Source organism: Hemicordylus capensis, chromosome 4, assembly GCF_027244095.1.
Source record: "Hemicordylus capensis ecotype Gifberg chromosome 4, rHemCap1.1.pri, whole genome shotgun sequence".
NCBI classification, from domain to species: Eukaryota; Metazoa; Chordata; class Lepidosauria; order Squamata; family Cordylidae; genus Hemicordylus; species Hemicordylus capensis.
In genome coordinates, this window is record NC_069660.1 from 8,470,388 (window position 1) to 8,496,497 (window position 26,110).

The 26,110-nt window shown below is 47.9% G+C and overlaps 1 protein-coding gene across 6 annotated transcripts in view; it reads right to left on the reverse strand.

Annotated features, from left to right (window-relative positions):
- UCKL1 (uridine-cytidine kinase 1 like 1) overlaps positions 1 to 25,613 on the reverse strand; it is a 77,720-nt gene extending 52,107 nt beyond the window's left edge. For 2 of the 6 annotated variants that reach the window (XM_053246971.1, XM_053246970.1), the window contains exon 1: positions 15,358 to 15,521. In XM_053246971.1, the coding sequence (XP_053102946.1) occupies positions 15,358 to 15,425 (68 nt within the window). In that variant the 5' untranslated portion in view covers positions 15,426 to 15,521. Of the gene's footprint in view, positions 1 to 14,936; positions 14,975 to 15,041; positions 15,057 to 15,357; positions 15,523 to 25,523 lie in introns of those variants that run through there. The other 4 variants (XM_053246978.1, XM_053246969.1, XM_053246979.1 and 1 more) reach the window with 4 other exon arrangements.
- Between the last annotated feature and the right edge of the window lie 497 nt (positions 25,614 to 26,110).

The following is a 26,110-nucleotide window of genomic DNA, read 5'->3' on the forward strand; positions in this document are numbered from 1 at the left end:
AATGTGTGAATAACTGAATGTGCGTATAGAATTGTACATGTGTATATGTGCACAAGATTGACCATAATGTGCATCTAAGGCTTGCATGTGCATACAGATCTGCACATGCCCATGAATTTATTTATTTAGTTTAATTTATACACTGCCCGACTCCAAAGGCTCCAGGTGGTTCACAAAAACAAAACACAAACAAAACTAGCTATGCCATTAAAAATGTCAAACATAAGATGTGAATAGGGTTTAAGATGCTTATAGTTTATTTTAAGGCAGACTGAATGATAGATCCAAGGGCTGCTTACCAAGCATGACTGACCTGCGCTGGGTGGCCAAACGTGATCTCTGCTTTAGAGACAGAGGGGGGAGTGCGGAAAGAAATAAGTGGGATGGGAAGACGTTAAACTGCCTGTTGAAATGTTTCTGCTAACGCATATTCGCACAAACATATCCGTTTTATATTCCTACATTCTTGGGAATGCCGTCGCTGTTTGTGTCTTCAAGAACCCATGTGTTAAAAATACTGCGTGGGGAATGTGTTGGTGTGTATGTGTGTGCGGGGGGGGGGAGGGATGATGCTGAAATTGCAGCAGGGAGGAGGGCTCCAAAGGCCTTTAGGTCCAGGCTCCAAAATGACCTAGGTGCACCTCTGTAACTATTTTCCTACACAGAAAACATTCCGATGCAGGAAATAACATGCCATTGGGATTGCAGATCAGGTGCATACAGGTTTTGCTGCACATGAGGGAAGTCTCAATTAAGAAACCAGTTGACCAGCTGAATGTTGTCAATGGATCATTGTGATGGAGAAGCCCTTTTCAGACCCACGAGCCAGCTAGTCAACTGATCTCTGGCTGCGGCTGGCCCACAAGAAAGCAGATGTGATCACAATTCCAGCACTGCCCCCAATGCCCCTTCTGCCTTCAGCTCCTGCAGACTTCCTCCCCACACGACAGATGGACAAATCAGCAATAAGCACCTCCTCTCCTGGCACTGGTGTCAACCTTCCTTTCCTGCGCAAGCTACTTCCCAATGTGCAGCCTTGGGCACTTGCTGAGTGGGACGGCAGGGTAAGAAGGTCCCGAACAAATATTCAGTTTTTACGCTATGCAGAAAGATGGGATGCAAATCATTTAAATAAGGTGCGTCTGCTTCCAGGCCCATTTGAAATATTTGCCATCCAAAAATAACTGCTGTAGCTTTTCTTTTTCAGTTAACAAACTGACGAGAACGTAGCCTGGAAGCAGCATCAGGAAAGAAGAAACCTCAATGTCACTCCGTCACTGAAAGACAGCCAGTAATGGCCACCTCAAACACACTTAGCTGTCTGTATTTTAGATATTCCTTTAGATCAGGGGTTCTCCAAAGCGGGATTCCCAGATGTCAGATTACAACTCCCATCATCCACTCCAGCCATTGTGGCAGGGGATGATGGGAGTTGTAGTCTGACAACTGGGAGCGCCCACTTGAGAACCCCTGCTTTAGATGTCTTCCTCAATTATTTCCCCAAAGCTCATGGAGGGCAACACTCTCCGTTTTGAAGTGTCTTTCTGGGTGATTTGAATTAAGTGCATTGTGACTCAACTCACAGGCGTCAGGTGCTACTGAGCAAGATGGAGAGCGTCTTCCTGTGATCAGGTCATCCAAATGGAAAAGAGCTTTCAGCATTTGTTGCTCAGAACCCCTGTAAGAAAACCCACTTTGGTGGCTTCCATGTGAGGGCTGTTAACACCACACCAGCCACCTGCTTTAGATTTTATGAATGGCCCTCTCTCCAGCTTTAAGCTGCACAGTAGGGTGATCACACCACCCCCTGGTGGTTCAAGTTGAAAACACTCACAGCTGTTGCAAACCTCAAAAGGAAGATAGAGAAAGCAACCCTTCCTTCAGAAAATACGGAAATGCATGCCGCAACTCAGATCCTCACCTAGCGCAGGCACAAACAACAAAAATGCAAAATCATGGTGATCCAACAAGGAGGGAACTCCAGCCACAAGAGATTAGCAAGGAGTGCTTATGTAGGCTAATTGTTTATACTGAAAACACCACCACCCATTTAGAAAGGGTAATGCACAAGCTGTATCAGGTTCGCTCAGGGCCACCCTGGCCTAGCTTTTCTCATGCTGCTAAACCTGTGTCTGGTCTGTGCCATGTCAGATTGCAGGTGATAAGGATGTTCTTTCATTGGGGGCGGGCGGGTAGAGTTGCCATGCCCGGGTTTCACCTGGATTTTAAGTATCTCACCCAATTGCTTAGCCCACCCAGATTTGCCTGGATTTCAGCTTTCATTTAAAAAGAAGCAGCAGCAGCAGCAACTAAACTCTAGCCCAGGGCTGCTTAACTTAGGCCCTCCTGCAGATGTTGGCCTACAACTCCCATAATCCCTGGCTATTGGCCACTGTGGCTGGGGATTATGGGAGTTGCAGTCCAAAAACAGCTGGGGGGCCTAAGTTGAGCAGGCCTACTCTAGCCCTTGTAGAGGCAGAGTTCTGGAGCAAAACGTGCAGTCACTATTCTGCTCAAAAGTCATTTTCATGCCAATTTACATAATATGCAAATTAGGCACCAAATTTCCAAATTCAGTGATTTGGAAATCCAGAATATGGCAACCCCAGGAGGAGAGCTGGTCTTGTGGTAGAAAGCATGAATTGTCCCTTTTGCTAAGCAGGGTCTGTAGTGGTTTGCATTTGAATGGGAGACTGCATGTATGAGCATTGGATGATACTCCCTTTAGAGAATGGGGCTGCTCTGGGAAAGGCATCATGCAGAAGGTTCCAAGTTCCCTCCTGTCGGGGTTTCGCTGTGCCCAGTGCAAGGGACTCACCTATTCCCGGGGCAGCCTCGGCAATGACTGGAACCCCTTCTTCCTCGGGCACACACACCCGCGGAGCTGTGGGAGCAGGGCCCGACAAATACGAGGCAGGGAGCGCAGTGGTCTGGACAGTCCCAACACCCAGGCATGAGCTGCCACACCATTGGATGGTGTCAGGCTCTGGATGGCTCCATGGCACCTGAGGGCGGAGCCATCAAAACCAGATGTGTCGATGGGGGCGGGACTTCCTGGGGAGGGGCTGCCTTGCCCAGTCTTCTCAGGGCAACTTAGGGAGGACAGCAATGTTCTCTCTAACAGGGATTCCCAGATGTTGTTGACTACAACTCCCAGAATCCCCAAGCAAAAGCCATTGCAGCTGGGGATTCTGGGAGTTGTAGGCAACAACAACTGGGAATCCCTGTTAGAGGAAACACTGGAGGACAGGCCAGTGATGAACACAGCTCCACCAGACACAAAGGGGAAAGGCAGAAGTCCTCCAGGGAAAGGCTCAACAAGGGAGCTTACCTGGCTGGAGGAAGAATACAGGTGTCACAACCCTCCTCCCATCACTCTTAAGCCTCGGGGGAAGAAAAGAGAGACCTGACAAGAGAGGGTCCCCAAAGAGTCAGGCTTGGACTGACCCAGAGGGCAACAGGGCATATTCCCGGTGCGCCCCACCCACTGGGCGCCCCTGTGTCCTGCTGAACTCGGCAGCAGTGAATACTCCCACCCTTCAGTACCCATTCTGCTCAAAAACTGGCACCCTCCCCACATACATTCCACCACCCTCTCGGTGCCCCCAGTCTGGCTCTGGCTACGTACAAAGGCAGCTCCATATAGAGTGCTTTGCGGTAGTCAAGCCTAGGGATTACCAGCACATGCGCCACTATTTTAAGGTCAGTTACCTCTAGAAATGGCCACAGTATCAGGCAAAGCTGATAAAAAGCACTTCTGGCCACCACTTCAGCCTGAGAAACCAGAGAGAGTTTGGGGTCCAGGAGCACTACCAAACACTGTTCCCTCTAAGCCGTGCACATGTGCATGGGCTCACATGTTATTTGATGCGAGTCAATCAATTTATTTGATGTGCTCAGTCAATTTTAGATTCTGCTTAGTTTTAATCAGGGAGGACCCACTCTGAATGCATGTGCGCACACACTGCCTTAATACTACTGCCCAGAACAAAACTCATTCCACACACAGATGAAAAAAATTAGACTTACGAAACTTATGAAATGGATCTTTCTTCCATTTTTTTTTTTTTTTTTTAAGAAAGGGACTATAGTGGTTGGTAACTGCTGGGAAAGTAGAAAGAGCAAAAAAAAAAAAAGGTAGGGGCAAAACAATAATGAGAAAAATATAGAACAAGAATAAAATACACCATTTGACAGTACATGGACACTGTCAAGCAATAACGCTTCCCTTAAAAACATCCCTGGGTGTTTAATTTAGTGTACTGTGATATTGGTGATTTTATTTACAGTGCACATTGTACCTGCTCAATTTATTTATTTATTTAATTCGATTTCTATATACATTGACCCTGGGAAACAAGCAACTATTATTCCTGTTTTACAGATGGGCAATAGATACATTAGGGGTCCAAACTGAGAAGGCACCGACACCTCCCTGGCAGCATCTCCGAGATAAAGCTGGGAGAGATTCCTGCCCGTAACCAATACTGAGCTAGATGGACCAATGGTCTGACTCAGTAGAAGGCAGCTTCCTATGTTCCCAGAAGGCAAGGTTCGGACTCTTCTCCCCGATCTATATGCTCTGGGAGAGGTTTTTGGTATCCAAGGAGCAGACATATAAGGCTTTGCCTGCAAGTCTCAAGCGGTACAGCTGAAACACACCTCAATCGGAACGAGGCCTCCGTGGCTGTATATCAGGAAATGGCCCACTTCTGCACTCCTGAGGGCCACTCTGTTCTCCCAACAGTGGCCCAGGGCTGGAAGGAAGTGTGGCTGGTAGCACACCAGCCACCTTATCACCTCGCAGGTGGTCTGGTGCCATTTAACCCAAAGGACTTCAGAGAAATCACATACAGGTGGCTCTTATTATTCACGGGGGTTCCATTCCTGCTTATTAGCGTGAATATAGAAACCGCAAATTGGGGGGTTTATATTCCTTGCTCTGAAAAAAACACTTAAAAAGGGGGGGGTGGCAGAAAGAAGGGTAGAAAAGCATAGTACCTTGTACACCAGGAATGCACCCCAAACCCTCTTATTTTTTGGTTTTGATTTCTTTTTTTTAACCAAAAAAAAGTTGGATCTTCAAAATGGTGGCCAGAAATGACACCAGAAACCATTTCCGACCACTCAGGAACTGTGGATAGGCAAGAAATGCCTATATTTTATGTCGTGGAAAAAGAAACTGTGTCTCTAAGATCCATCCGCGGATACATGAAACTGTGATCCATGAAAAACGAGGGCGTCCAGTACACACAATGCCATAGGATACAAATTTGGCTTTTTCAAAACACCATACCTCTTTTTTTAAAAAAAATGAAAGCTGCAGTTCTCAGGAACACAGATGTGGGGTGGAACATCTTCAACGAAGAAATCAAGTATGGGATTTTCCTCCCCCTCCACCATTTCTAAAATGTCCACTTGACTACTTGTAAACTACTTGTAAGATATAGCGAGGATAAATAAATATGGTAGAGGTGTTTTGGTTTTTTTACTGCATAAATAGGCCAAACAACATATTTTAAAATAGGCCAAATTAGATCACAGTCTATTTAAGGCTTCAGAAAATTTTGTATAGTAATTAATGCACATTTTATGCAAATAAGGGGGTAATTTCCAGAAACTTTTGCAGTTCAATTTTTTCCAGAAAATCCATCTCTGCTCAGGAAGCTGAATTCTATCCCCAGTATCACATCCTCCTCTTCTTCTGCAACCCTGGAATACATACACAACCCTCCCTACCTCACAGGGTTGTTGCGTGGCTAATGGCCAAACTACAAATGTTGTGTGAGTTCCATAACTGGAACAGCGAATATCTTATTTTCAACAGGGTGCGACGATGCTCATGCAGATGACATAAACTGCCCCCTTGTCGAATCTACTATTCACCACAGAGGAACATAAGAACAGCCCTGCTGGATCAGGCCCAAGGCCCATCTAGTCTAGCATCCCATTTCGCAAAGTGGCCCACCAGAGGCTGCTGGAAGCCACAGGAAGGAGTTGAGGGCATGCCCTCTCTCCTGCCGTTACTCCCCTGCAACTGGTACTCAGAGGCATCCTGCCTTTGAGGCTGGAGGTGGCCTACAGCCCTCCGACTAGTAGCCGTCAATAGACCTCTCCTCCATGAAGTTATCCAAAACCCTCTTAAAGCCATCCGGGTTGTTGGCTGTCACCACATCTCGTGGCAGAGAATTCCACAAGTTGATTATGCATTGTGTGAAAAAGTACTTCCGTTTGCTGGTCCTAGATTTCCTGGCAATCAATTTCATGGAATGACCCCTGGTTCTAGTGTTATGGGAGAAGGAGAAGAATTTATCTCTATCCACTTTCTCCACACCATGCATGATTTTATAGACCTCTATCATGTCTCCCTGCAGTCGTCTTTTTTCTAAATGAAATAGCCCCAGGTGTTGTAGCCTAGCCTCATAAGGAAGGTTCTCTAGGCCCTTGATCACCTTGGTTGCCTTCTTCTGCACCTTTTCCAGTTCTACAATGTCCTTTTTTAGATGTGGTAACCAGAATTGTACGCAGTACTCCAGGTGTGGTCGCACCATAGTTTTGTATAAGGGCATTATAATGTTAGCCGTTTTATTTTCAATCCCCTTCCTAATGATCCTAGCATGGAATTGGCCTTCTTCACAGCTGCCGCACATTGGGTCGACACTTTCAACGAGCTGTCCACCACGACCCCAAGATCCCTTTCCTGGTCAGTCACCGACAGCTCAGATCCCATCAGCATATATTTGAAGTTGGGGTTCTTTGTCCCAATATGCATCACTTTACATTTGCCAACATTAAACCGCATTTGCCACTTCGTCACCCACTCACCCAGTTTGGAGAGATTCTTTTGGAGCTCTTCACAATCAGTTATGGATTTCACTACCCGGAAGAGTTTGGTATCATCTGCACTTTTGGCCACCTCACTGCTTACCCCTGCTTCTAGGTCATTTATGAATAAATTAAAAAGCACTGGTCCCAGTACACATCCCTGGAGGACCCCACTTCTTACTTCCCTCCATTGCAAAAACTCTCCATTTATACCTACCCTCTGTTTCCTGTCTTTCAACCAGTTAGCAATCCACTTATCCACTTGTCCCCTTATCCCATGACTGCTAAATTTCCTCAGGAGTCGTTGATGATGAACTTTGTCAAAAGCTTTTTGGAAGTCCAGGTATACTATGTCAATTGGATCACCTTGATCCACACACCTGTTGACACTCTCAAAGAACTCCAAAAGTTTGGTCAGGCAAGATTTACCTTTGCGGAACCCATGCTCGTTCACTCCCAGCATGGCCTGTTCTTCTATGTGCTTTACAATTTTATCATTGAGGATGCTTTCCATCAATTTGCCTGGAATGGATGTTAAGCTAACCAGCCTGTAATTTCCCGGATCACCCCTGGATCCCTTCTTGAAAATCGGTGTTACATTTGCTACTCTCCAGTCCTCTGGTACAAAACCTGATTGCAGGGATAAGTTATATATTTTAGAAAGGAGGTCAACAATTTCACATTTGAGTTCTTTGAGGACTCTTGGATGGATGCCATCCGGCCCTGGTGATTTGTTAGTTTTCAATTTTTCCAGACAGTTTAGAACATCATCTCTTGTCACTTCTATCTGGCTCAGTTCTTTAGCCACCATCCCTGAAAAGCCTGGTTCAGGAACAGGTATATGCCCAGTATCAGCTGCCGTGAAGACAGATGCAAAGAACTCATCAAGCTTCTCTGCAACCTCCATATCCTCCTTAATAATCCCTTTCACTCCCTCATTGTCTGATGGTCCAACAGCCTCCCTGGCAGGTTTCCTCCTTCTGATGTATTTAAAGAGGTTTTTGTTATTCCCCTTGATGCTTTTAGCTAAATGTTCCTCAAAATCTCCTCTTGCCTCCCTTATTGTCACCTTGCATTTCTTTTGCCAGAGTTTGTGTTCCTTTCTGTTTTCTTCATTTGGACAGGCCTTCCAATTTTGGCTTCCTTGATAGTACCCGTTAGCCATGCTGGCATCTTCCTGGACTTAGTGATACCTTTCCTCTTTTTTTGTATACAATCTAACTGGGCTTCTAGTACTGTGGTTTTGAGTAAACTCCATGCACTCTGGAGCAAAGTGACTCTCCTGATTTTCCCTTTTAGCTTCCTTTTCACCATACTCCTCATTTTGGAGAAGTTTCCTCTTCTGAAATTCAAAATGTCTGTGTTAGACGTCCTTGGTGATTCTCTCCCCACATGTATGTTGAATTTGATGGCACTATGGTCACTGTTCCCTAAAGGGTCGATGACACTGACATCCCACACCAGATCCTGGGTGCCACTCAGAATTAAATCCATGGTTGCCTTCTCTCTGGTGGGTTCCAAGACCAACTGTTCTAGGGCGCAGTCATTCAGCGTATCTAGAAATTTGACTTCTTTGTCATGACCTGACTGTGAATTTACCCAGTCTATATGTGGGTAGTTGAAGGCACCCATTTTTACTGCCCTACCTCACCTTGATGCCTCCCTGATTTCCTCCTGCAACTCCCAGTCACTGTCAGCATTTTGATCCGGAGGGTGATATCACGTCCCCAGTAGTGCATTTCCTTTCAGGTCTTATATTGTCACCCACAGGGTTTCTGTGGAGGACTCTGGTCCTCCTAGGTTTTCTGGCTTGCTAGATTCTATCCCTTCTTTAACATACAGTGCTACTCCCACCTCCAAGGCGCCCCTCCCTGTCCTTTCTATAGAGTTTATACCCAGGGATAACAGTGTCCCACTAGTTCTCACTGTTCCACCATGTTTCTGTTATGCCCACTATGTCTATTTCTGCGTTAGCAACCAAGCACTCCAGCTCACCCATCTTAGCTCTGAGGCTTCTGGCATTGGCATACAGGCACCTATACACCGAATCTCTCCCCTGATGTATGCTATTCTTTGACCTGCTGGCACAGGCTCCTGTCTGCTCTTTATGCGGTTCTTCTCTGTCCCCTTCTGTTTTATCTGAATCCTTTGCACCTTCGCACTTTAAAGGATGGCTTTTGCCAAACGGGATACTGCCCAGCTCCCATCGGCTGTTCCCCAGGTGTCATTTTAAAAGCTGCTCTACAACCTTTTTGATTTTAAGCGCCAGCAGTCTGGTTCCATCTTGGTTCAAGTGCAGCCCGTCCCTTTTGTACAGGCCTTGCTTGCCCCAAAATGTATCCCAGTGCCTAACAAGTCTAAACCCCTCCTCCCGGCATGAACGTCTCATCCACGCATTGAAACCCCTCAGCTCTGCCTGTCTCACTGTACCTGCGCGTGGAACAGGCAGCATTTCTGAGAATGCTACCTTGGGGGTCCTGGACTTCAATACGCAACCTATCAGCCTAAATTTGTATTCCAGGACCTCCCGACTACATTTACCCACATCGTTGGTGCCAACATGCACCACGACAACTGTCTCTGCCTCAGTACTGCCTAATAGCCTATCTAGACGCTGCGTGATGTCCGCAACCTTCGCACCAGGCAGGCAAGTCACCGTGCGGTCAACACACGGGTCACAAACCCATCTCTCTACACCTCTAATGATTGAATCACCCACTACAAGGAAGCCCCCACCCCCCAGAGGAATATCCCCTGTGCAAGAGGATATGGGCTCATCATCCACGGAAGGGGTCCCTTCTAAAGGAGCATTTCCCTCTTCCTCAGACCGATGTCCTCCTTGCCCGAAACCCTCATTCTCCCTGACAGCAGAGGAGCTATCAGCCCTGGAGTGGGATGCCTCTATCACATCCCTGAAGGTCTCGTCCACATGCCTGTCTGTCTCTCTGAGCTTCTCCAGATCTGCCAACTTGGTCTCAAGGGAACGAACTTGCTCCCTGAGAGCCAGGAGCAAATTGCACCAAGCAGACACCCATGACTTCTGCCCATGGGACAAATAGTCATACATGTGGCACTCTGTGCAATACACTGGGAAGTGCCCCCTCCTCTGATGGCCTTCTATCTTCATACTGTTTTTGTTGGCTGTTTACAGTATTTAGAGATAGCTTATTAGAAGGATAGGTCTCAGCACTAACGGTCAGGTATTTACTGTCCAAGCAGCCTTTCCCAAGAATATGAGGAAGGGATTTGTACTTACGTTTTCTTCTCCACCAGTCTCCTTGTGATCACTGGGGCTTGTTCCAGGCTCCCCTGCACACTTCCTGCAAAACTCCTGCAAAACTCCTATGTCCTGCTTGCTATTCCTGTCCGCTATGCTCCGTTTGCTATGCTCTCGGCCCTAAAGCTCTTATGTAGAGAGTAGAGAGAAACATTACAGACACGTTTTTGTTCCTGTTAGCTTTTTCCCTCCCTCAGCTTTATAGGTGGGGGAACTATTTGGATTGAGGCCATGACACGGGAGGAAAGGGGTTATAACTCCCTCCTACTGTGTTGTGGTCCCAATCCAAATGGCTTCCTATTATTGTTTTGTGAACAAGAAAAATATGTTTGGAGCTACAGCCATGGAACTTCCACATCATGGCCCCTTCTTCTCAATGCAGGGGAAAATGTAATAAATAATTAGCTCCACTCCAAATACTTTTTGGCTTGGAATTCCTGGAATTCAGCCTGGGAGATTAGCCTTGTGGAAAGCACTGGAGTTTTAACCTGTTGCTGCTGCTATGCTTTTACTATTGGTTATGCAGCTGTTCAAAATGTAGCAACTTCCAGAGTAATTGGAAGGACCTTCCCGGAGACTTGGGTGTCTGCGCTCAAGTTCTGGCCCTCCAAGACCACAGAAGCTTGGAACCAGAAGGGCAGGTTAGTATACACCTTACTGTTGGCAAGACAAAACGTATGACATGACAGCATCATGCTGAGAGGCTTTCTAGCCCCTCAAATAGCAGGCATGGAAGTGGAAAAGTGAGCAGAGAAGCTTGCGATAAAACAGGCGGTCTCAGGCATTCTCACACTTGGTCCCCAGATGTTGTGGCTGAGGATGATGGGAACTGTAGCCCCACAACACCTGGGAACCCAAGTGTGAGAACCCCTGCAATAAGATGACATCACATCAACCATTCCACCCTCTTAAAACACAGGGGCGCAGAGCTATGCTTCAGCCACAACATGCCATTGCAGTATTAGCAGATGAGATTAGGAACAGGGGCAGAACCACCATTGGGCGAATGGGTTCAAAGAACCCAGGCCCTATCCAATCAGCCCTATCTTGGAGATGCTGCCAGGGAGGGAGCTTGGAACCTTCTGCATGCAAACAGGCAGGTGGCCTTCCCAGGGCAGCCCCATCTCCTAAGGGGAATATCTTCCAGTGCTCACACATGTAGTCTCCATTCAAATGCAAACCAGGGCAGACCCTGCTTAGCAAAGGGGACAATTCGTGTTTGCTATTACAAACCAGCATTTCTCCCTTCAGAAGTCTTCATAGGTCTCTGGGTAAGAGAATAGATATGTAAGTCATCAACAGGTTAAAACTGTCCAGCTTCCCAGAAGGCTAATCCCCGCAGTAGATTAAATTCCAGGCATGCAATCACAATACAAAAAGAAAATGAAAGAGGAAACCAGCCTCAGCGAGAGCTGCGATGTCGGAACCTCCTGCCGATGCCCAGATGTAGAATATCAACAGCTCATTCGAGTTAAGTCATTGCCGAGGATAGTTCAGCAAGGAACATTCCCATCATTTAGAAATGAGGCCAGAATGGGAGCTGATAGAAATTCTGCATTTTATTCTTTATTCATTTAGTTAAAATATTTCTATACTGCCCCAAACTTGCATCTCTGGACAATTTATAATTAAAATAATTTAAAACATTAAATCAATTAACAATTAAAATCATTTAAAACCCAGTATTAAAATTATTTAAAACTAAATAATATGCATGAACTTTTCAGTGTGAAAAGGCTAAGACACAGAGCTTAGGGTCACAGAAGGAATAATGTGTGATGTCAGTAGTAGTACCCCTGCTAACTGAGCAAAGAGACACCTTTTAAAGTAAAGGTAAAGTGTGCTGTCGAGTCGGGGTCAACTCCTGGCACCCAAAGAGCCTTGTGGTTTTTCTTTGGTAGAATACAGGAGGGGTTTGCCATTGCCATCTCCCTCACAGTCTGATATGATGCCTTTCAGCATCTTCCACTATTGCTGCTGCCCGATATAGGTCTTTCCCATAGTCTGGGAAACATACCAGCGGGGCTTCGAATCGGCAACCTCTGGCTTGCTAGTCAAGCCATTTCCCCGCTGTGCATAGAGATTCTCTTATACTTAGCAAGGGGAGAGACACTGGCCCTATTCAGCCCCATCACAGCATCCCTCCAGTGGCTGTTGCTGGTATCAACCTTATATTTCTTTTTAGATTGTGAGCCCTTTGGGGACAGGAAACCCTCTTATTTATGCATTATTTATTTTTCTATGTAAACCACTTTGGTAACTTTGGTTTAAGAGCGGTATATAAATATTTATCGTCATCATCCTGTGGAGAATTAAAATTTGCATATTTAAGTATCTAGCCCATCCCATCCTGTCCTCAGTGGATTAAAAGCAAACACACTGCAGGAAGAAACTCGCAGACGCAGTTTGCCTGCTTGTTTGGAAGCAATATGTGAAACAGAGGAGGCTTCTGGTCTATTTGCAGTCCTTCCCACCACCAGCACACAACAAACCCTCCTCTTTCTTGAACTGGCAGGAGACTTTCTCCTTAGCCACACTGATCTCTCCCACTTTTCAGCATTCCATGCCTGTCCCTTTATATTCAGCAATTAGGATGTTTGTGAACATCCCATGGCACTGCAGCAGCTCAGCCAATGGGTTTACGTTACCATTTACACAGTCCCATCAGTGCAAGCGGATAAGTGCTAAAAGACCTTGCCAGGCCAGCATCCGAGGCTGGCATCACTGGGCAGCTGCTGAGGGTCTTGAGAAGGGCCCACTGCCAATCCCACCGTGCCCCATGTGGCTGTGGAAGAGCTACTCTCTCTCGGGCAAAAGAACCACTCTGTGGTGGGCTCCTCCTCTCTTTATCTATCCATCCATCAAACTTGTATATCACCCAAACTTTCGTTTCTGGGCGGTTAACATAAAACAATTAACACACATATAAAAAGTTAACACAATTCAACAATTTAAAATCAACAATAAAATTAAAACAGACAATTTTTAAAAGCTGGGAAAGCTTGGGTGAAAAGATGTTTTTTCAGGTTGTTGTTTTTTTGTTTTTTTTAAATGCCAGAGATGGGGAGGATCATATCTCAGCATTCCACAATCTTGGGGCAGTAACCGAGAAGGCCCGTCTCTGTGTAGACACCAGACGAGTTGGCGGTAACTGGAGACAGACCTCCTCAGATGACCTCAGTGGGCCATGTGGCTCACAGTGAAGAAGATGCTCTCTTAAAAACCCAGGGCCTAAGCCGTTTAGGGCTTTATAAGTTACAACTAGCACTTTGTATTTTGCCCGGAAACCAATTGGTAGCCAGTGAAGCTCCATCAGCAAAGGAGTAATGTGGTCTCTCCAAGATGACCCAGAGACCAACCTGGCTACCGCATTCTGAACCAACTGAAGTTTCCGGATTATGTACAAAGGCAGCCCCACGTAGAGCGCGTTACAGAAAAGTCTGGAGGTTACCAACAGATGTACTACTGTTTTGAGGTCATTCATCTGAAGAAACAGGTGCAGCTGGTCTATCAGCCAGAGCTAATAGAAAGCACTCCTGACCACCACCTCAACCTGAGAAATCAAGGAGAGGTGTGGATCCAGAAGTACTCCCAGGCTGCGAACCTGTTCCTTTTGGGGAAGTGTGACCCCATCTAGAACAGGTAGATCAAGATTGTCTCTGGAGTTCTGACCCTGCACAATAAGTACCTCCGTCTTATCTGGATTCAGCTTCAGTTTATTCTCCCTCCTCCAGCCCATTACTGCTTCCAGGCAGGCATTTAGGGAGGATATGCCAGCTCCTAAAGAAGTTGACATGGAGAAGTAGATCTGGGTGTCATCAGCGTACTGGTAACACCCAGCTCCAAATCCCCTGATGATCTCTCCCAGCAGTTTCATGTAGATGTTAAAAGGCATTGGAGAAAGTATGGAGCCTTGAGGGACACTATACTTAAGTTCAGATTTCGAAGAGCAACAATCGCCAATGGACACCATCTGGAATCTGTCCAAGAGGTAGGAGCAGAACCACTGTAAAACAGTGCCTCCCACCCCCAACACTCTCAGACGTCCCAAAAGGACACTATGGTCGATAGTATCGAAAGCCACCGTGAGGTCAAAAGGACCAACAGAGTCACACTTCCTCTGTCAATTCCCAATTGGAGATCATCCATCAGGCTGACCAAGGCAGTCTCCACCCCATAGCCCACCTGAAAGCAGGTCTGAAACGGGTCTAGATAATCAGTTTCCTCCAAGTCCCATCTGCCCAGGTAAGCCCCACCACGAGTTATCCAGGGGAGGTCATGCATCCAAGCAGAAGGGGGTCTATGGAGAACAGTGTCTTAAGGGCCCCCTGAAGCCTGGAGTAATCCCTAAGTGAACTTTCCAGGAAAAGAAACAGCTCTGTGCCTGTCAGGTAGGGTGTGCTGCAGTCAGATCCGGAGCAACACAGCATTTCCTACGAGAAGATAAAGGGATCCTTAGCTTGTATGGACCAGGGATTTCAACCCTCTGCCAAGAGGAGACACAGGCATTTAATTTTTCTGCTGCTCTCATATAAAATTAGAATTGAGGGTTGCCCAATCAAACTGCTCAGCGGTAGAGCAGATAGGAGGAAAAGTTACTTCACACGACTTACAAAAGTCACTTTGCATGGCTGGCTTCTTTCTTTCTTTTTTTAAACCAGCCTCTGTTCCACGGCCTTCAAGAAGAGCACGTGATAATGCTTCTGTCTACGCTTTGAAAAGCTTCGCCTGCGGATTCCTACAGACCAGCCTGCTGTAAAAAAGACCAAGAACAGTCCAGGCTGGGTTTTCCTAAGCTACAAGGGGCAATGATGGCTCCGGGCTCGAATGTTACCTTTCCCACACACAAGAATGCATGCGTGGAGCCAGAGAGAGGTCTATACTGAGAGCTCTCAGCCGTGGCAGCTGGATGGAACCTCCATGTCCAAGAACAGTGTACCTCCGAGTAATCTACCCGTTGCCAGGAGACCAGACAACAGAGAAAGGCCGGGCTCTGCTCCCGAGCTCCTCAGCAACCTGCCCGTTGCTCCTGGAGACAGAATGCAAGACGCGACGGCGCAGACCTTGGGATCCGGCAGGGCGGTCCTCCTGCAGCCCCTTCGCGAAGGAAGCGCAGCACCCTGCCGGGCGTCGCTAGCGGGTCGCCTTGCACCCAGCAACAGAGCTGAGTCCAGACCTCCAGCTTCCCCTGCCGAGGGGGGGAGCCCTGGCGCCGCCACTCCCCACCCCACGCCCACCCCAGGGGGGCCACGTACCTGTCATCCCCCGCCGCGCTCTCGTGCACCCCGCGCCCCGCATCCACCACGGCAGCCGCTGCAGCCATTGCGCCTCCCGCGATCAGCTGTGCAGCAGGCAGAGAGAGCAGCAGCCGAGCAGAGGGAGGGTTCGCCGCCCTGGCAGGCGCCTCGCCCCGGCGCCTCGTGGGAGTTGTAGTTCGCCTAGGGAGGGGACCGGCCGGCCTCCTGCCAATGGGGATGGGGAGCGCGAGCGGACTACAGACCCTCGGAAGCTCCGCCGCCCGGAGCATGACGGGAGTCGTAGTTCTGCCGGAGGGCGGCAGGGAGAGGGACGGCGGCGGCGGAGCGTGGCTCCAAGGAAAGGAAAGCGAAAGGATGTTGTGGGTGTCGTTGCGCAGAAGTGCCGGCGGGGGAGAGTTGCCTCCTGAGAAAAGGCGATGCCGCCGCCGCCACCATTGTTTGAATAAATGCAAATGTCACAATTTTATCAACGTCTCTGCAGAGTGCGCTGAGCTAAAAAGGAAAAGGTCTCTGTGTGTGGAGGAGCATTAAAAGAAACGCTTTTCAGGCCCATCCGCCTCTGCATAGGAACTTAGGAAAGGAAAGGTTGGTGCGCCCACAGAGCCCTGTGGTTGTCTTTGGTAGAATACAGGATAGGTTTACCCTTGCCTCCTCCCGCGCAGTATGAGAAGGTGCCTTTTCAGCATCTTATATCGCTGCTGCGATATAGGAAGAAATATGGGAAGGTGCTTTAAACCGAGCAGTGGCGTATAGTGCCGCAGGGCGCGCACAGGGATGCAGTCCCGGTACTTTTTCCCCCACTTCCAGGGTCTCAGCAGGGATACAACACCCTTGGCTAGCTATATTAGGAATAATGTGCTGCTCTTGCTATTCTACCAGATTATTACCATTTTTCCTGTCATAGGGACAGAGGAAGCTGCCTTATATAGAGTCAGACCCTTGATCCATCTGGCTCAGTCTTGTCTACATTGACTGGCCAATGGCCATTCAGAAATTCCATGCATCCCTATGGCCATTTGGAAGGAACCAGTGCATTTCAGTGGGCATTCCCTGTCATTCATTCTAGCACTTTCCCTAGAGCCTACATGATCCTTGACTTCTTGTAACAGAACCCCCATAAATTATTGTGTCTGATCTATCTGGGTTGTGGCCATTGGGGTGAGTGTGGTTGTCAAGGTGGGTGTGGCTATGGAGGCTGCCATGGAGAGCGCCTGCCGTTCTGAATTTCCAACTACATCACTATACCGAGTCAGACCCTTGGTCCATCTAGTTCAGTACTGCCCACACAGACTGGCAGCAGCAGCTCTTCAGGGTTTCAGGCAGGAGTCTTGTGGCAACCAAGAAGCAAGTTGCAGTGGGGCGTACTGTACTCACAGTTTCCAGTGCACGTAGGATTGCTATCCTTGTGAAGACTTGCTGGAGCAGAAGGCCATGATCTCCGGCACATGAGTGCAAGCTCTCTTGACTACAGTGGGACTAACTTTGAGTATACATGCATAGGATTGCACTGGAAGCCAATCCTTCGTTCTATGCATGCTTGTAGGTGAGCGCCACTGAATCAAAAGGGGCTCACTGCAGAACAAGTGTGTCTACTTAAAGGCTGCTCAGACATTACATTACAGGTGTGTGCAAGTGTGTGTACAAACACACGTTTGTTAAAAGTGAACCTGGGTACAGCTGCATTCCCTTCAAATGCAGGATACAGATAGGAAGTGCATTACTGCACCAAACATAGTGTGAATAATTGTGTGGAACATAGGAAGTTGCCTTCTACCGAGTCAGACCCTTGGTCCATCAAGCTCAGTATTGCCTATACAGACTGGCAGCAGCTTCTCCAAGGTTGCAGGCAGGAGTCTCTCTCAGCTCTATCTTGGAGATGCTGCCAGGGAGAGAACTTGGAACCTTCTGCATGCATGCAAGCATACAGGCACTCTTCCCATCCACTAAGGGGAATATCTCACAATGCTCAGACATGCACTCTCCCATTCAAATGCAAACCAGGCTGGACCTTGCTTAGCAAAAGGGACAATTCAGGCTTGCTACCACAAGACCAGCTCTCCTCACAGATTGTACATGTGCTGAACATAATGTGTGCCCCATTCACACATGCCACTTTATTTCCATGTTTCTCAAAGCTTGATTGCAAGCCATCAGTCAAGTGGTGCAATGGGCTAAAGAAGATGTCAGGTCAGCCTCACCTCTTGTCCACTGAATTTAAGTGCATGCAGCAATCAATCAATCAATCAATCAATATCAGATTCAATAACTAAGGAATTGAGAAGAACCAGAATTGAGAACTAATTGCCAGCTTCAGACTCATGTTTTTCTGTGAGGCTTCTGCATTTGTGGATTCTCCATGGAAATGGAAAATGTTTTGTCCGATCTGACTGGCCCCAAGTCAGAACCAAAAAGCTAGTTGGAGGTTCTTCAGTGGGCTCAGTAAGTTCAGACTCTTCCCTGGAAGGCCTAGTGCCACCTCTACCCATTTGTCTGTGCAGCCAGAGCAAAGTGGTGTGTCTCCTACCTTTCTGTGATATCACAGCAGCCCAGCCAATCACACCCAGTCACCACCACCACCACCAAACCCTTTAGTGCGGGGAGAGGTAACCTTGGCTCTCCAGCTGTTGTTGAACAACAACTCCCATGATGGGATTTGTAGTTCAGCAACAGCTGGAGAGCCAAGGTTGCCTACCCCTGCTTTAGGAGACACAGAGGTGCTGGAGGGAAGCTTCTCTGTGTGGCAGCTGTGCCATGGCCCCCATATGGGCTTGGAGGCGAGGTGGGCCTGCAGGGAGAAGAAGCACCAGTACTGGCAGCCCGTTGTCTGGTGGTGGGACCCTCCTAGAAATTCTTCCATGACATTGCTAATGGGACTGAAGACAGCTGTTCATTTCAGTTCCTCAGATACACAGAGCCCTTTCTCACGATTACGTGCGAGGGCTACTCTGCGTGCAATGGGGAAGGCTGCTAAAACTTACCTTCCCTGCAGGCGATTCCTCTGTCCTTGCTGGGCACTCTGATCGCACGCCCAGGCCAGCTTCTCCAGGCAGTGCGGAGGTCTGGGGGCCAGGAGGACACGTCATCCTGGCCCCTGGAAACCCCATCATGCGCCATGCGAGTTTGGTGTGGGGACCCCCTGGCGCTGGCCGGGAGCCACACGGCACAGACACACACCCTGTGAGCCCGAGTTAAGGGTGCCCGCCTCACGCCCTTAACCTGGGCTAAGCAGCAGGCTCCCTAAGCACTCCCACCTTTGGGAGCTGCTTGCCTCCTGACGGTTTACACACGCAACTAAGAAGAGCCTCATAGGGTTAAATCACACACACACTGACACACTGATGCCATCCATTCAGCTGAGGTTGCAAAGCATGGAAAGCTGTCCCTATAAAAAGAAAAAAAACACACACCTCCTTTTAGCGGATTGCAGGAACAAGAGGGCGCCCGGTTTCCCCACCACCAACACGCACGGAAATAGCAGACTGGGACATACTATCTTCTCACCGGCCATCACAGGAAACACACAGATGCTCTCGTTCAGGCCAAGACGGCAGACAAGAGCGAGCTCTCCCAGCTGCTCTCGAGCATCTCACTGGCACTCGGGGCAGCTGTCTGCGGAGCCATTAATAGCACCAGCCACAGAAGGGTTAAAACAGTCCTGCATGCAAAGCAAGAGGACCCAAGAGATTAGAAAGGTCCCTTTTTCCAGGCATGGAAATCCGCTCACCTTGCTGATGCGTGACTGCCCCCACCCACCCCCGCCTCTTTGGCCAGGTGCTTCCATTGCCCTTCCTGGCTCCCTCTTTCTCTTCTGTTTCAGAAAGGGGCCCCGGTGGGTCTCTTGAACCTGACACATCCAGAGCTTCAGGTTTAAACCAGTGCTCCAATTATGGAGGTGTGAGGCTTGGCCCCTTTTATGAGGCTTGGCCCCTTTTGTGATGTTTCCACTCTTTTTAGAAGGCTAAAATGTGGCTGGAGTTAGGAGGGGGCAGCAAGCTTGTGGACTTCTCCTTGGAGAGGAAAGCTGGTCTGGACTTGTGGTAGCAAGCCTGACTTGTGCCCTTAGCTAAGCAGGGTCTGCCTTGGTTGCATATGAATGGGAGACTAGAAGTGTAAGTACTGTAAAATATTCCCCCTCAGGGAATGGAGTCACTCTGGGAAGAGCAGAAGAAGGTTCCAAGTTCCCTCCCTGGCAGCATCTCCAAGCTAGGCCTGAGAGAGATTCCTGCCTGCAACCTTGGAGAAACCGCTGCCAGTCTGTGTAGACAATATTGACCTAGATAGACCAATGGTCTGACTCAGTAGATGGCAACTTCCTATGTTCCTATTAAGCTACCTCCCCCTTGACACTCAGGATCAGTGCTCAGATGATCACTCCAGTTGGGGCCAATGCCTTTTTCTCGGGAATGAACATTAGCAAACTGCCTGCTTCCACTGCCCAGCTAGGCCCATTGAGCTCAATATCCTCAGTATCTGCTGGCAGTGATATATATGAGCCCGCATAGTGTAGTGGTTAGAGTGCTGAACTAGGAGACCTGAGTTCAAATCCCCATTCAGCCATGAAACTAGCTGGGTGACTCTGGGCCAGTCACTTCTCTCTCAGCCTAACCTACTTCACAGGGTTGTTGTGAAAGAGAAACTCAAGTATGTAGTACACCGCTCTGGGCTCCTTGGAGGAAGCGCGTGATAGAAATGTAATAATAATAATAAAATAATAATAATAATATTGCCAGTGGATTCTTCAGTCATGACCTGTCTTGGAGCTTGGCCAGTGCCTGTCTCTGGCAGTTGTTAAGATGCTTAAAACACATTTGTTCACCCAAAGTGAACGTGTGTTCACTTTTAACTATATTTCAATGTGAATTTGTTTTAAACTGTTTTAACGTTACAACTGCCGTTTTAATTATGTTGTATTTGTTGTAAGCCACCTAGAGACACAGGTTTGGGGCAATATACAAATATACCAAATAAATAAACAAACACTTAACTCTGGCCCCACTTCTACTAAGAACATACGGACTGCCTTGCTGGATGAGAGCAGGGTCAATCTAGCCCAACACTCAAATGCCTGGTTGTCTTTCAAGCCTCATAAGGCTAATGTCTGCAGAGGCCCTGACCTGATATTTCTGTGTGATCGGTCATTACTACAGCCATACAAACCTTTGTATGAAGCCCGAGGGGAGCTGCTGTGTGACAATAGTTCCACCCAGTGGTTGAAAGAGATTGCATAAAAGCTGTCCTGAATGCTCTCTATGCCTCATGACAAATCCTATTGCTGCAAAAGATTCCAACAACAATACATGACCCAATAAATACATGTGTGAGCATTGTGTGTAGACAGAGGGAACCAAAGTGTTCTGAGAGTGGGTTTGATGTGCACAGCAGAGGCATTGCTATGTCCCCAAAGGATCTGAGGCCGGGCCCAGATTCTTCACACATTAGAACATAAGAACAGCCCCGCTGGATCAGGCCCAAGGCTCATGTAGTCCAGCATCCTGTTTCACACAGTGGCCCACCAGATGCCACTAGAAGCCATAGGCAGGAGTTGAGGGCGTGCCTTCTCTCCTGCTGTTACTCCCCTGCAACTGGTACTCACAGGCATCCTGCCTTTGAGGCTGGAGGTGGCCTATAGCCCTCTGACTAGTAGCCGTTGATAGACCTCTCCTCCATGAAGTTATCCAAACCCCACTTAAAGCCATCCAAACTAGTAGCCAACACCACATCTCATGGCAGAGAATTCCACAAGTTGATTATGCGTTGTGTGAAAAAGTACCTCCATTTGTTGGACCTAAATTTCTTGGCAACCAATTTCATGGAATGTTCCCTGGTTCTCGTGTTATGTGAGAGGGAGAAGAAATTCTTTCTATCCACTTTCTCCACTCCATGTATAAGAACATAAGAACAGCCCTGCTGGATCAGGCTCAAGGCCCATCTAGTCCAGCATCCTGTTTCACACAGTGGCCCACCAGGTGCCACAGGCAGGAGTTGAGGGCGTGCCCTCTCTCCTGCCATTACTCCCCTGCAACTGGTACTCAGAGACACACCCTTGAGGCTGGAGGTGGCCCACAGCCCTCTGACTAGTAGCCATTGATAGACCTCTCCTCCATGAAGTCATCCAAACCCCTCTTGAAGCCATCCAGGTTGTTAGCTGTCACCACATCCTGTGGCAGAGAGTTCCACAAGTGGACCACGCGTTGTGTGAAAAAGTACTTCCGTTTGTTGGTCCTAGACCTCCTGGCAATCAATTTTATGTTCTAGTGTTGTGTGAGAGGGAAAAGAATCTCTCTCTCTCTCCACTTTCTCCACACCATGCATGATTTTATAGACCTCGATTATGTCTCTATCATGAGACATGATAGAGGTCTATTTATAGACCTCTATCATGTCTCCGCGCAGTCGTCTTTTTTCTAAACTAAAAAGCCCCAGGTGTTGTAGTCTTGCCTCATAAAAAAGGTGCTCTAGGCCCCTGATCATCTTGGTTGCCCTCTTCTGTATCTTCTCCAGTTCAACGATGTCCTTTTTAAGATGTGGTGACCAGAATTGTACGCAGTACTCCAAGTGTGGTCGCACCATAGTTGTGTATAAGGGCATTATAATGTTAGCCGTTTTATTTTCTATCCCCTTCCTAATGATTCCTAGCATGGAACTTTGCCTTTTTCACAGCTGCCGCACATTGAATAGACACTTTCAACGAGCTGTCCTCCACAACCCCAAGATCCCTCTCCTGGTCCGTCACCGACAGCTCAGATCCCATCAGCATATACTTGAAGCTGGGGTTTTTTGTCCCAATGTGCATCACTTTACACTTGCTAACATTAAACCGCATTTGCCATTTTGTCGCCCACTCCACCAGTTTGGAGAGATCCTTTTGGAGCTGCTCACAATCCGTTTTGGATTTCACTACCCGGAAGAGTTTGGTATCATCTGCAAATTTGGCCACATCGCTGCTTACCCCTGCTTCTAGATCATTGATGAATAAATTAAAAAGCACCGGTCCCAGTATAGATCCCTGGGGGACCACACTTCTTACTTCCCTCCATTGTGAAAACTCTCCATTTATACTTACCCTCTGTTTCCTGTCTTACAGCCAGTTAGCAATCCACACATGTACTTGTCCCTTTATTCCATGACAGCTAAGTTTCCTCAGGAGTCTTTGATGAGGAACTTTGTCAAAAGCTTTTTGGAAGTCCAGGTAGACTATGTCAACTGGATCACCTTTATCCACATACTTGTTGACACTCTCAAAGAAGTCCAAAAGGTTGGTGAGGAAAGATTTACCTTTGCGGAAGCCATGCTGGCTCACTCCCAGCAGGGCCCGTTCTTCTAGGTGCTTTACAATTTTATCCTTATGGATGCTTTCCACCAATTTGCCTGGAACGGACGTTAGGCTAACCGGCCTGTAATTTCCCGGATCGCCCCTGAATCCCTTTTTGAAAATCGGTGTTACATTTGCTACTCTCCAGTCCTCTGGTACAGAGCCCGATTTCAGGGATAAGTTAAATATTTTAGCAAGGAGGTCGGCAATTTCACATTTGAGTTCTTTGAGGACTCTTGGATGGATGCCATCCGGCCCTGGTGATTTGTTAGCTTTCAGTTTTTCCAGACAGTTTAGAACATCATCCCTTGTCACTTCTATCAGACTCAGCTCTCTAGCCTCCATCCCTAAAAAGCCTGGTTCAGGAACAGGTATATGCTCAGTATCCTCTGCCGTGAAGACAGACGCAAAGAACTCATTCAGTTTCTCTGCAACCTCCATATCCTCCTTAATAATCCCTTTCACTCCCGCATTGTCTAATGGCCCAACCGCCTCCCTGGCCGGTTTCCTGCTTCTGATGTACTTAAATAAGTTTTTGTTATTCCCCTTGATACTTTTGGCTAAATGTTCCTCAAACTCTCTTTTTGCCTCCCTTATTGTCACCTTTCTTTTCTTTTGCCAGAGTTTGTGTTCCTTTCTGTTCCCTTCATTTGGACAGGCCTTCCAATTTTGGAAGGAAGTCTTCTTCCCTTTTATGGCTTCCATGACAGTACCCGTTAGCCATGCTGGCATCCTCCTGGACTTAGTGGTACCTTTCCTCCTTTTGGGTATACAATCTAACTGGGCTTCTAGTATTGTGGTTTTGAGTAAACTCCATGCACTCTGGAGCGAAGTGACTCTCCTGATTTCCCCCCTCAGCTTTCTTTTCACCATACTCCTCATTTTGGAGAAGTTTCCTCTTTTGAAATTTAAAATGTCTGTGTTTGACATCCTTGGTGATTCTCTCCCCGCATGTATGCTTAATTTGATGGCACTGGGGTCACTGTTCCCTAAAGGGTGGATGACACTGACATCACGCACCAGGTCCTGGGTGTCACTCAGAATTAGATCCAAGGTCGCTTTCTCTCTGGTCGGTTCCATGACCAACTGTTCTAAGGCACAGTCATTTAGCGTATCTAGAAATTTGACCTCTTTGTCCTGACTTGAATGTGAATTTACCCAGTCTATGTGTGGGTAGTTGAAATCACCCATAATTACAACACTGCCTCTCCTTGATGCCTCCCTGATTTCTTCCTGCAACTCCCAGTCATTGTCAGCATTTTGATCCGGAGGGCGATAGCATGTCCCCAGTAGCACGTTCCCTTTCCGGCCTTGTATAGTCACCCACAGGGTTTCTGTGGAGGACTCCAGTCCACTTAGGTTTTCTAGCTTGTTAGATTCTATCCCTTCTTTAACATACAGTGCTACCCCTCCTCCAAGGCGCCCCTCCCTGTCCTTTCTATAGAGTTTATACCCAAGGATGACTGTGTCCCACTGGTTCTCACTGTTCCACCATGTTTCTGTTATGCCCACTATGTCTATTTCTGCGTTAGCAACCAAGCACTCCAGCTCACCCATCTTGGCTCGGAGGCTTCTGGCATTGGCATATAAGCACTTATAAACTGAATCTCTCCCCTGATGTATGCTATTCCTTTGACTCTTTGACCTGCTGGCACAGGCTCCCGTCTGCTCTTTATGCGGTTCTGCTCCGTCCCCTTCTGTTTTATTTGAATTCTTTGCAGCCTCACACTTTAAAGGATGGCTTTTGCCAAACGGGATACTGCCCAGCTCCCATCGGCTGTTCCCCAGGTGTCATTTTAAAAGCTGCTCTGCAACCTTTTTGATTTTAAGCGCCAGCAGTCTGGTTCCATCTTGGTTCAAGTGCAGCCCGTCCCTTTTGTAGAGGCCTTACTTGCCCCAAAATGTGTCCCAGTGCCTAACAAGTCTAAACCCCTCCTCCCGGCACCAACGTCTCATCCACGCATTGAAACCCCTCAGCTCTGCCTGTCTCACTGTACTTGCGTGTGGAACCGGTAGCATTTCTGAGAATGCTACCTTGGGGGTCCTGGACTTCAAAATGCTACCTATCAGCCTAAATTTGGCTTCCAGGACCTCCCGACTGCATTTCCCCACATCATTGGTGCCGACGTGCACCACGACAGCTGTCTCCTCCCCAGCACTGCCTAGGAGCCTGTCTAGACGCTGCGTAATGTCCGCAACCTTCACACCAGGCAGGCAAGTCACCGTGCGGTCAACACGCAGGTCACAAACCCATCTCTCTATCCCCCTAATGATCGAATCACCCACTACAAGGAGGCCCCCACCCCCCGGAGGAGTATCCCCTGTGTGAGAGGATATGGGCTTATCATCCACGGAAGGGGTCCCTTCTAAAGGAGCATTTCCCTCTTCCTCAGACCAATGTCCTCCTTGCCCAAGACCTTCATTCTCCCTGACAGCAGAGGAGCTACCAGCCCTGGAGTGGGATGCTTCTATCACATCCCTGAAGGTCTCATCCACATGCCTCTCTGTCTCTCTGAGCTTCTCCAGATCCACCACCTTGATCTCAAGGGAACGAACTTCTTCCCTGAGAGCCAGGAGCTCCTTGCACCGAGCAGACACCCATGACTTCTGCCTATGGGGCAAATAGTCGTACATGTGGCACTCTGTGCAATACACTGGGAAGTGCCCCTTCCCCTGCTGACCTTCTATCTTCATACTGTTTTTGTTGGCTGTTTACAGTATTTAGGGAGCTTATTGTCCGTTTATTAGATAGTTTATTAGGATAGGTCTCAGTTGTAATGGTCAGCTATTTAACTGTCCAAACAGCCTTTCCCAAGAATATGAGGGATACGAGGGAGGGATATGTACTTACATTCTCTTCTCCACCAGGCTCCTTGTGATCACAGGGGCTTGTTCCAGGCTCCCCCGCACACTTCTCGCTAAACTCCTGCAAAACTCCTACGTCCTGTTTGCTATCCCTGTCCACTATGCTCTGTTCACTATGCTCTCAGGCCTTCACCTCATATGTAGAGTAGGCTTCCAACTGTCACACAGGATGTGAGTCAAAGGAAGGAATGTGGGGCCCCTCCCAGCCCTAGCTGACTCCACCCCCACTACTAGTAAACACTGCCTTTAGGTAACCCTAAGAACTCCTAGCCCTGTTATGGGTTAACCCTAACAAGTAACCCTAACAAGTAACACACACAGAGATAGAGAGACTAAGACCTACCCCTTAGAGAGAAACAGCCCCTGCAAAACTCCCCTCTTGGTTTGTTTGAAGTGGAAAAGACTAGATGTTTAGAAGGGCTTGCTCAGCTTCTCAGCTGTGTCTCAATGTAAAATGTATGATTTTATAGACCTCTATGCACAGTTGTCTTTTTTCTAAACTAAATAACCCCAGGTGTTGTAGCCTGACCTCATAAAAAAAGGTGCTCTAGGCCCCTGATCATCTTGGTTGCC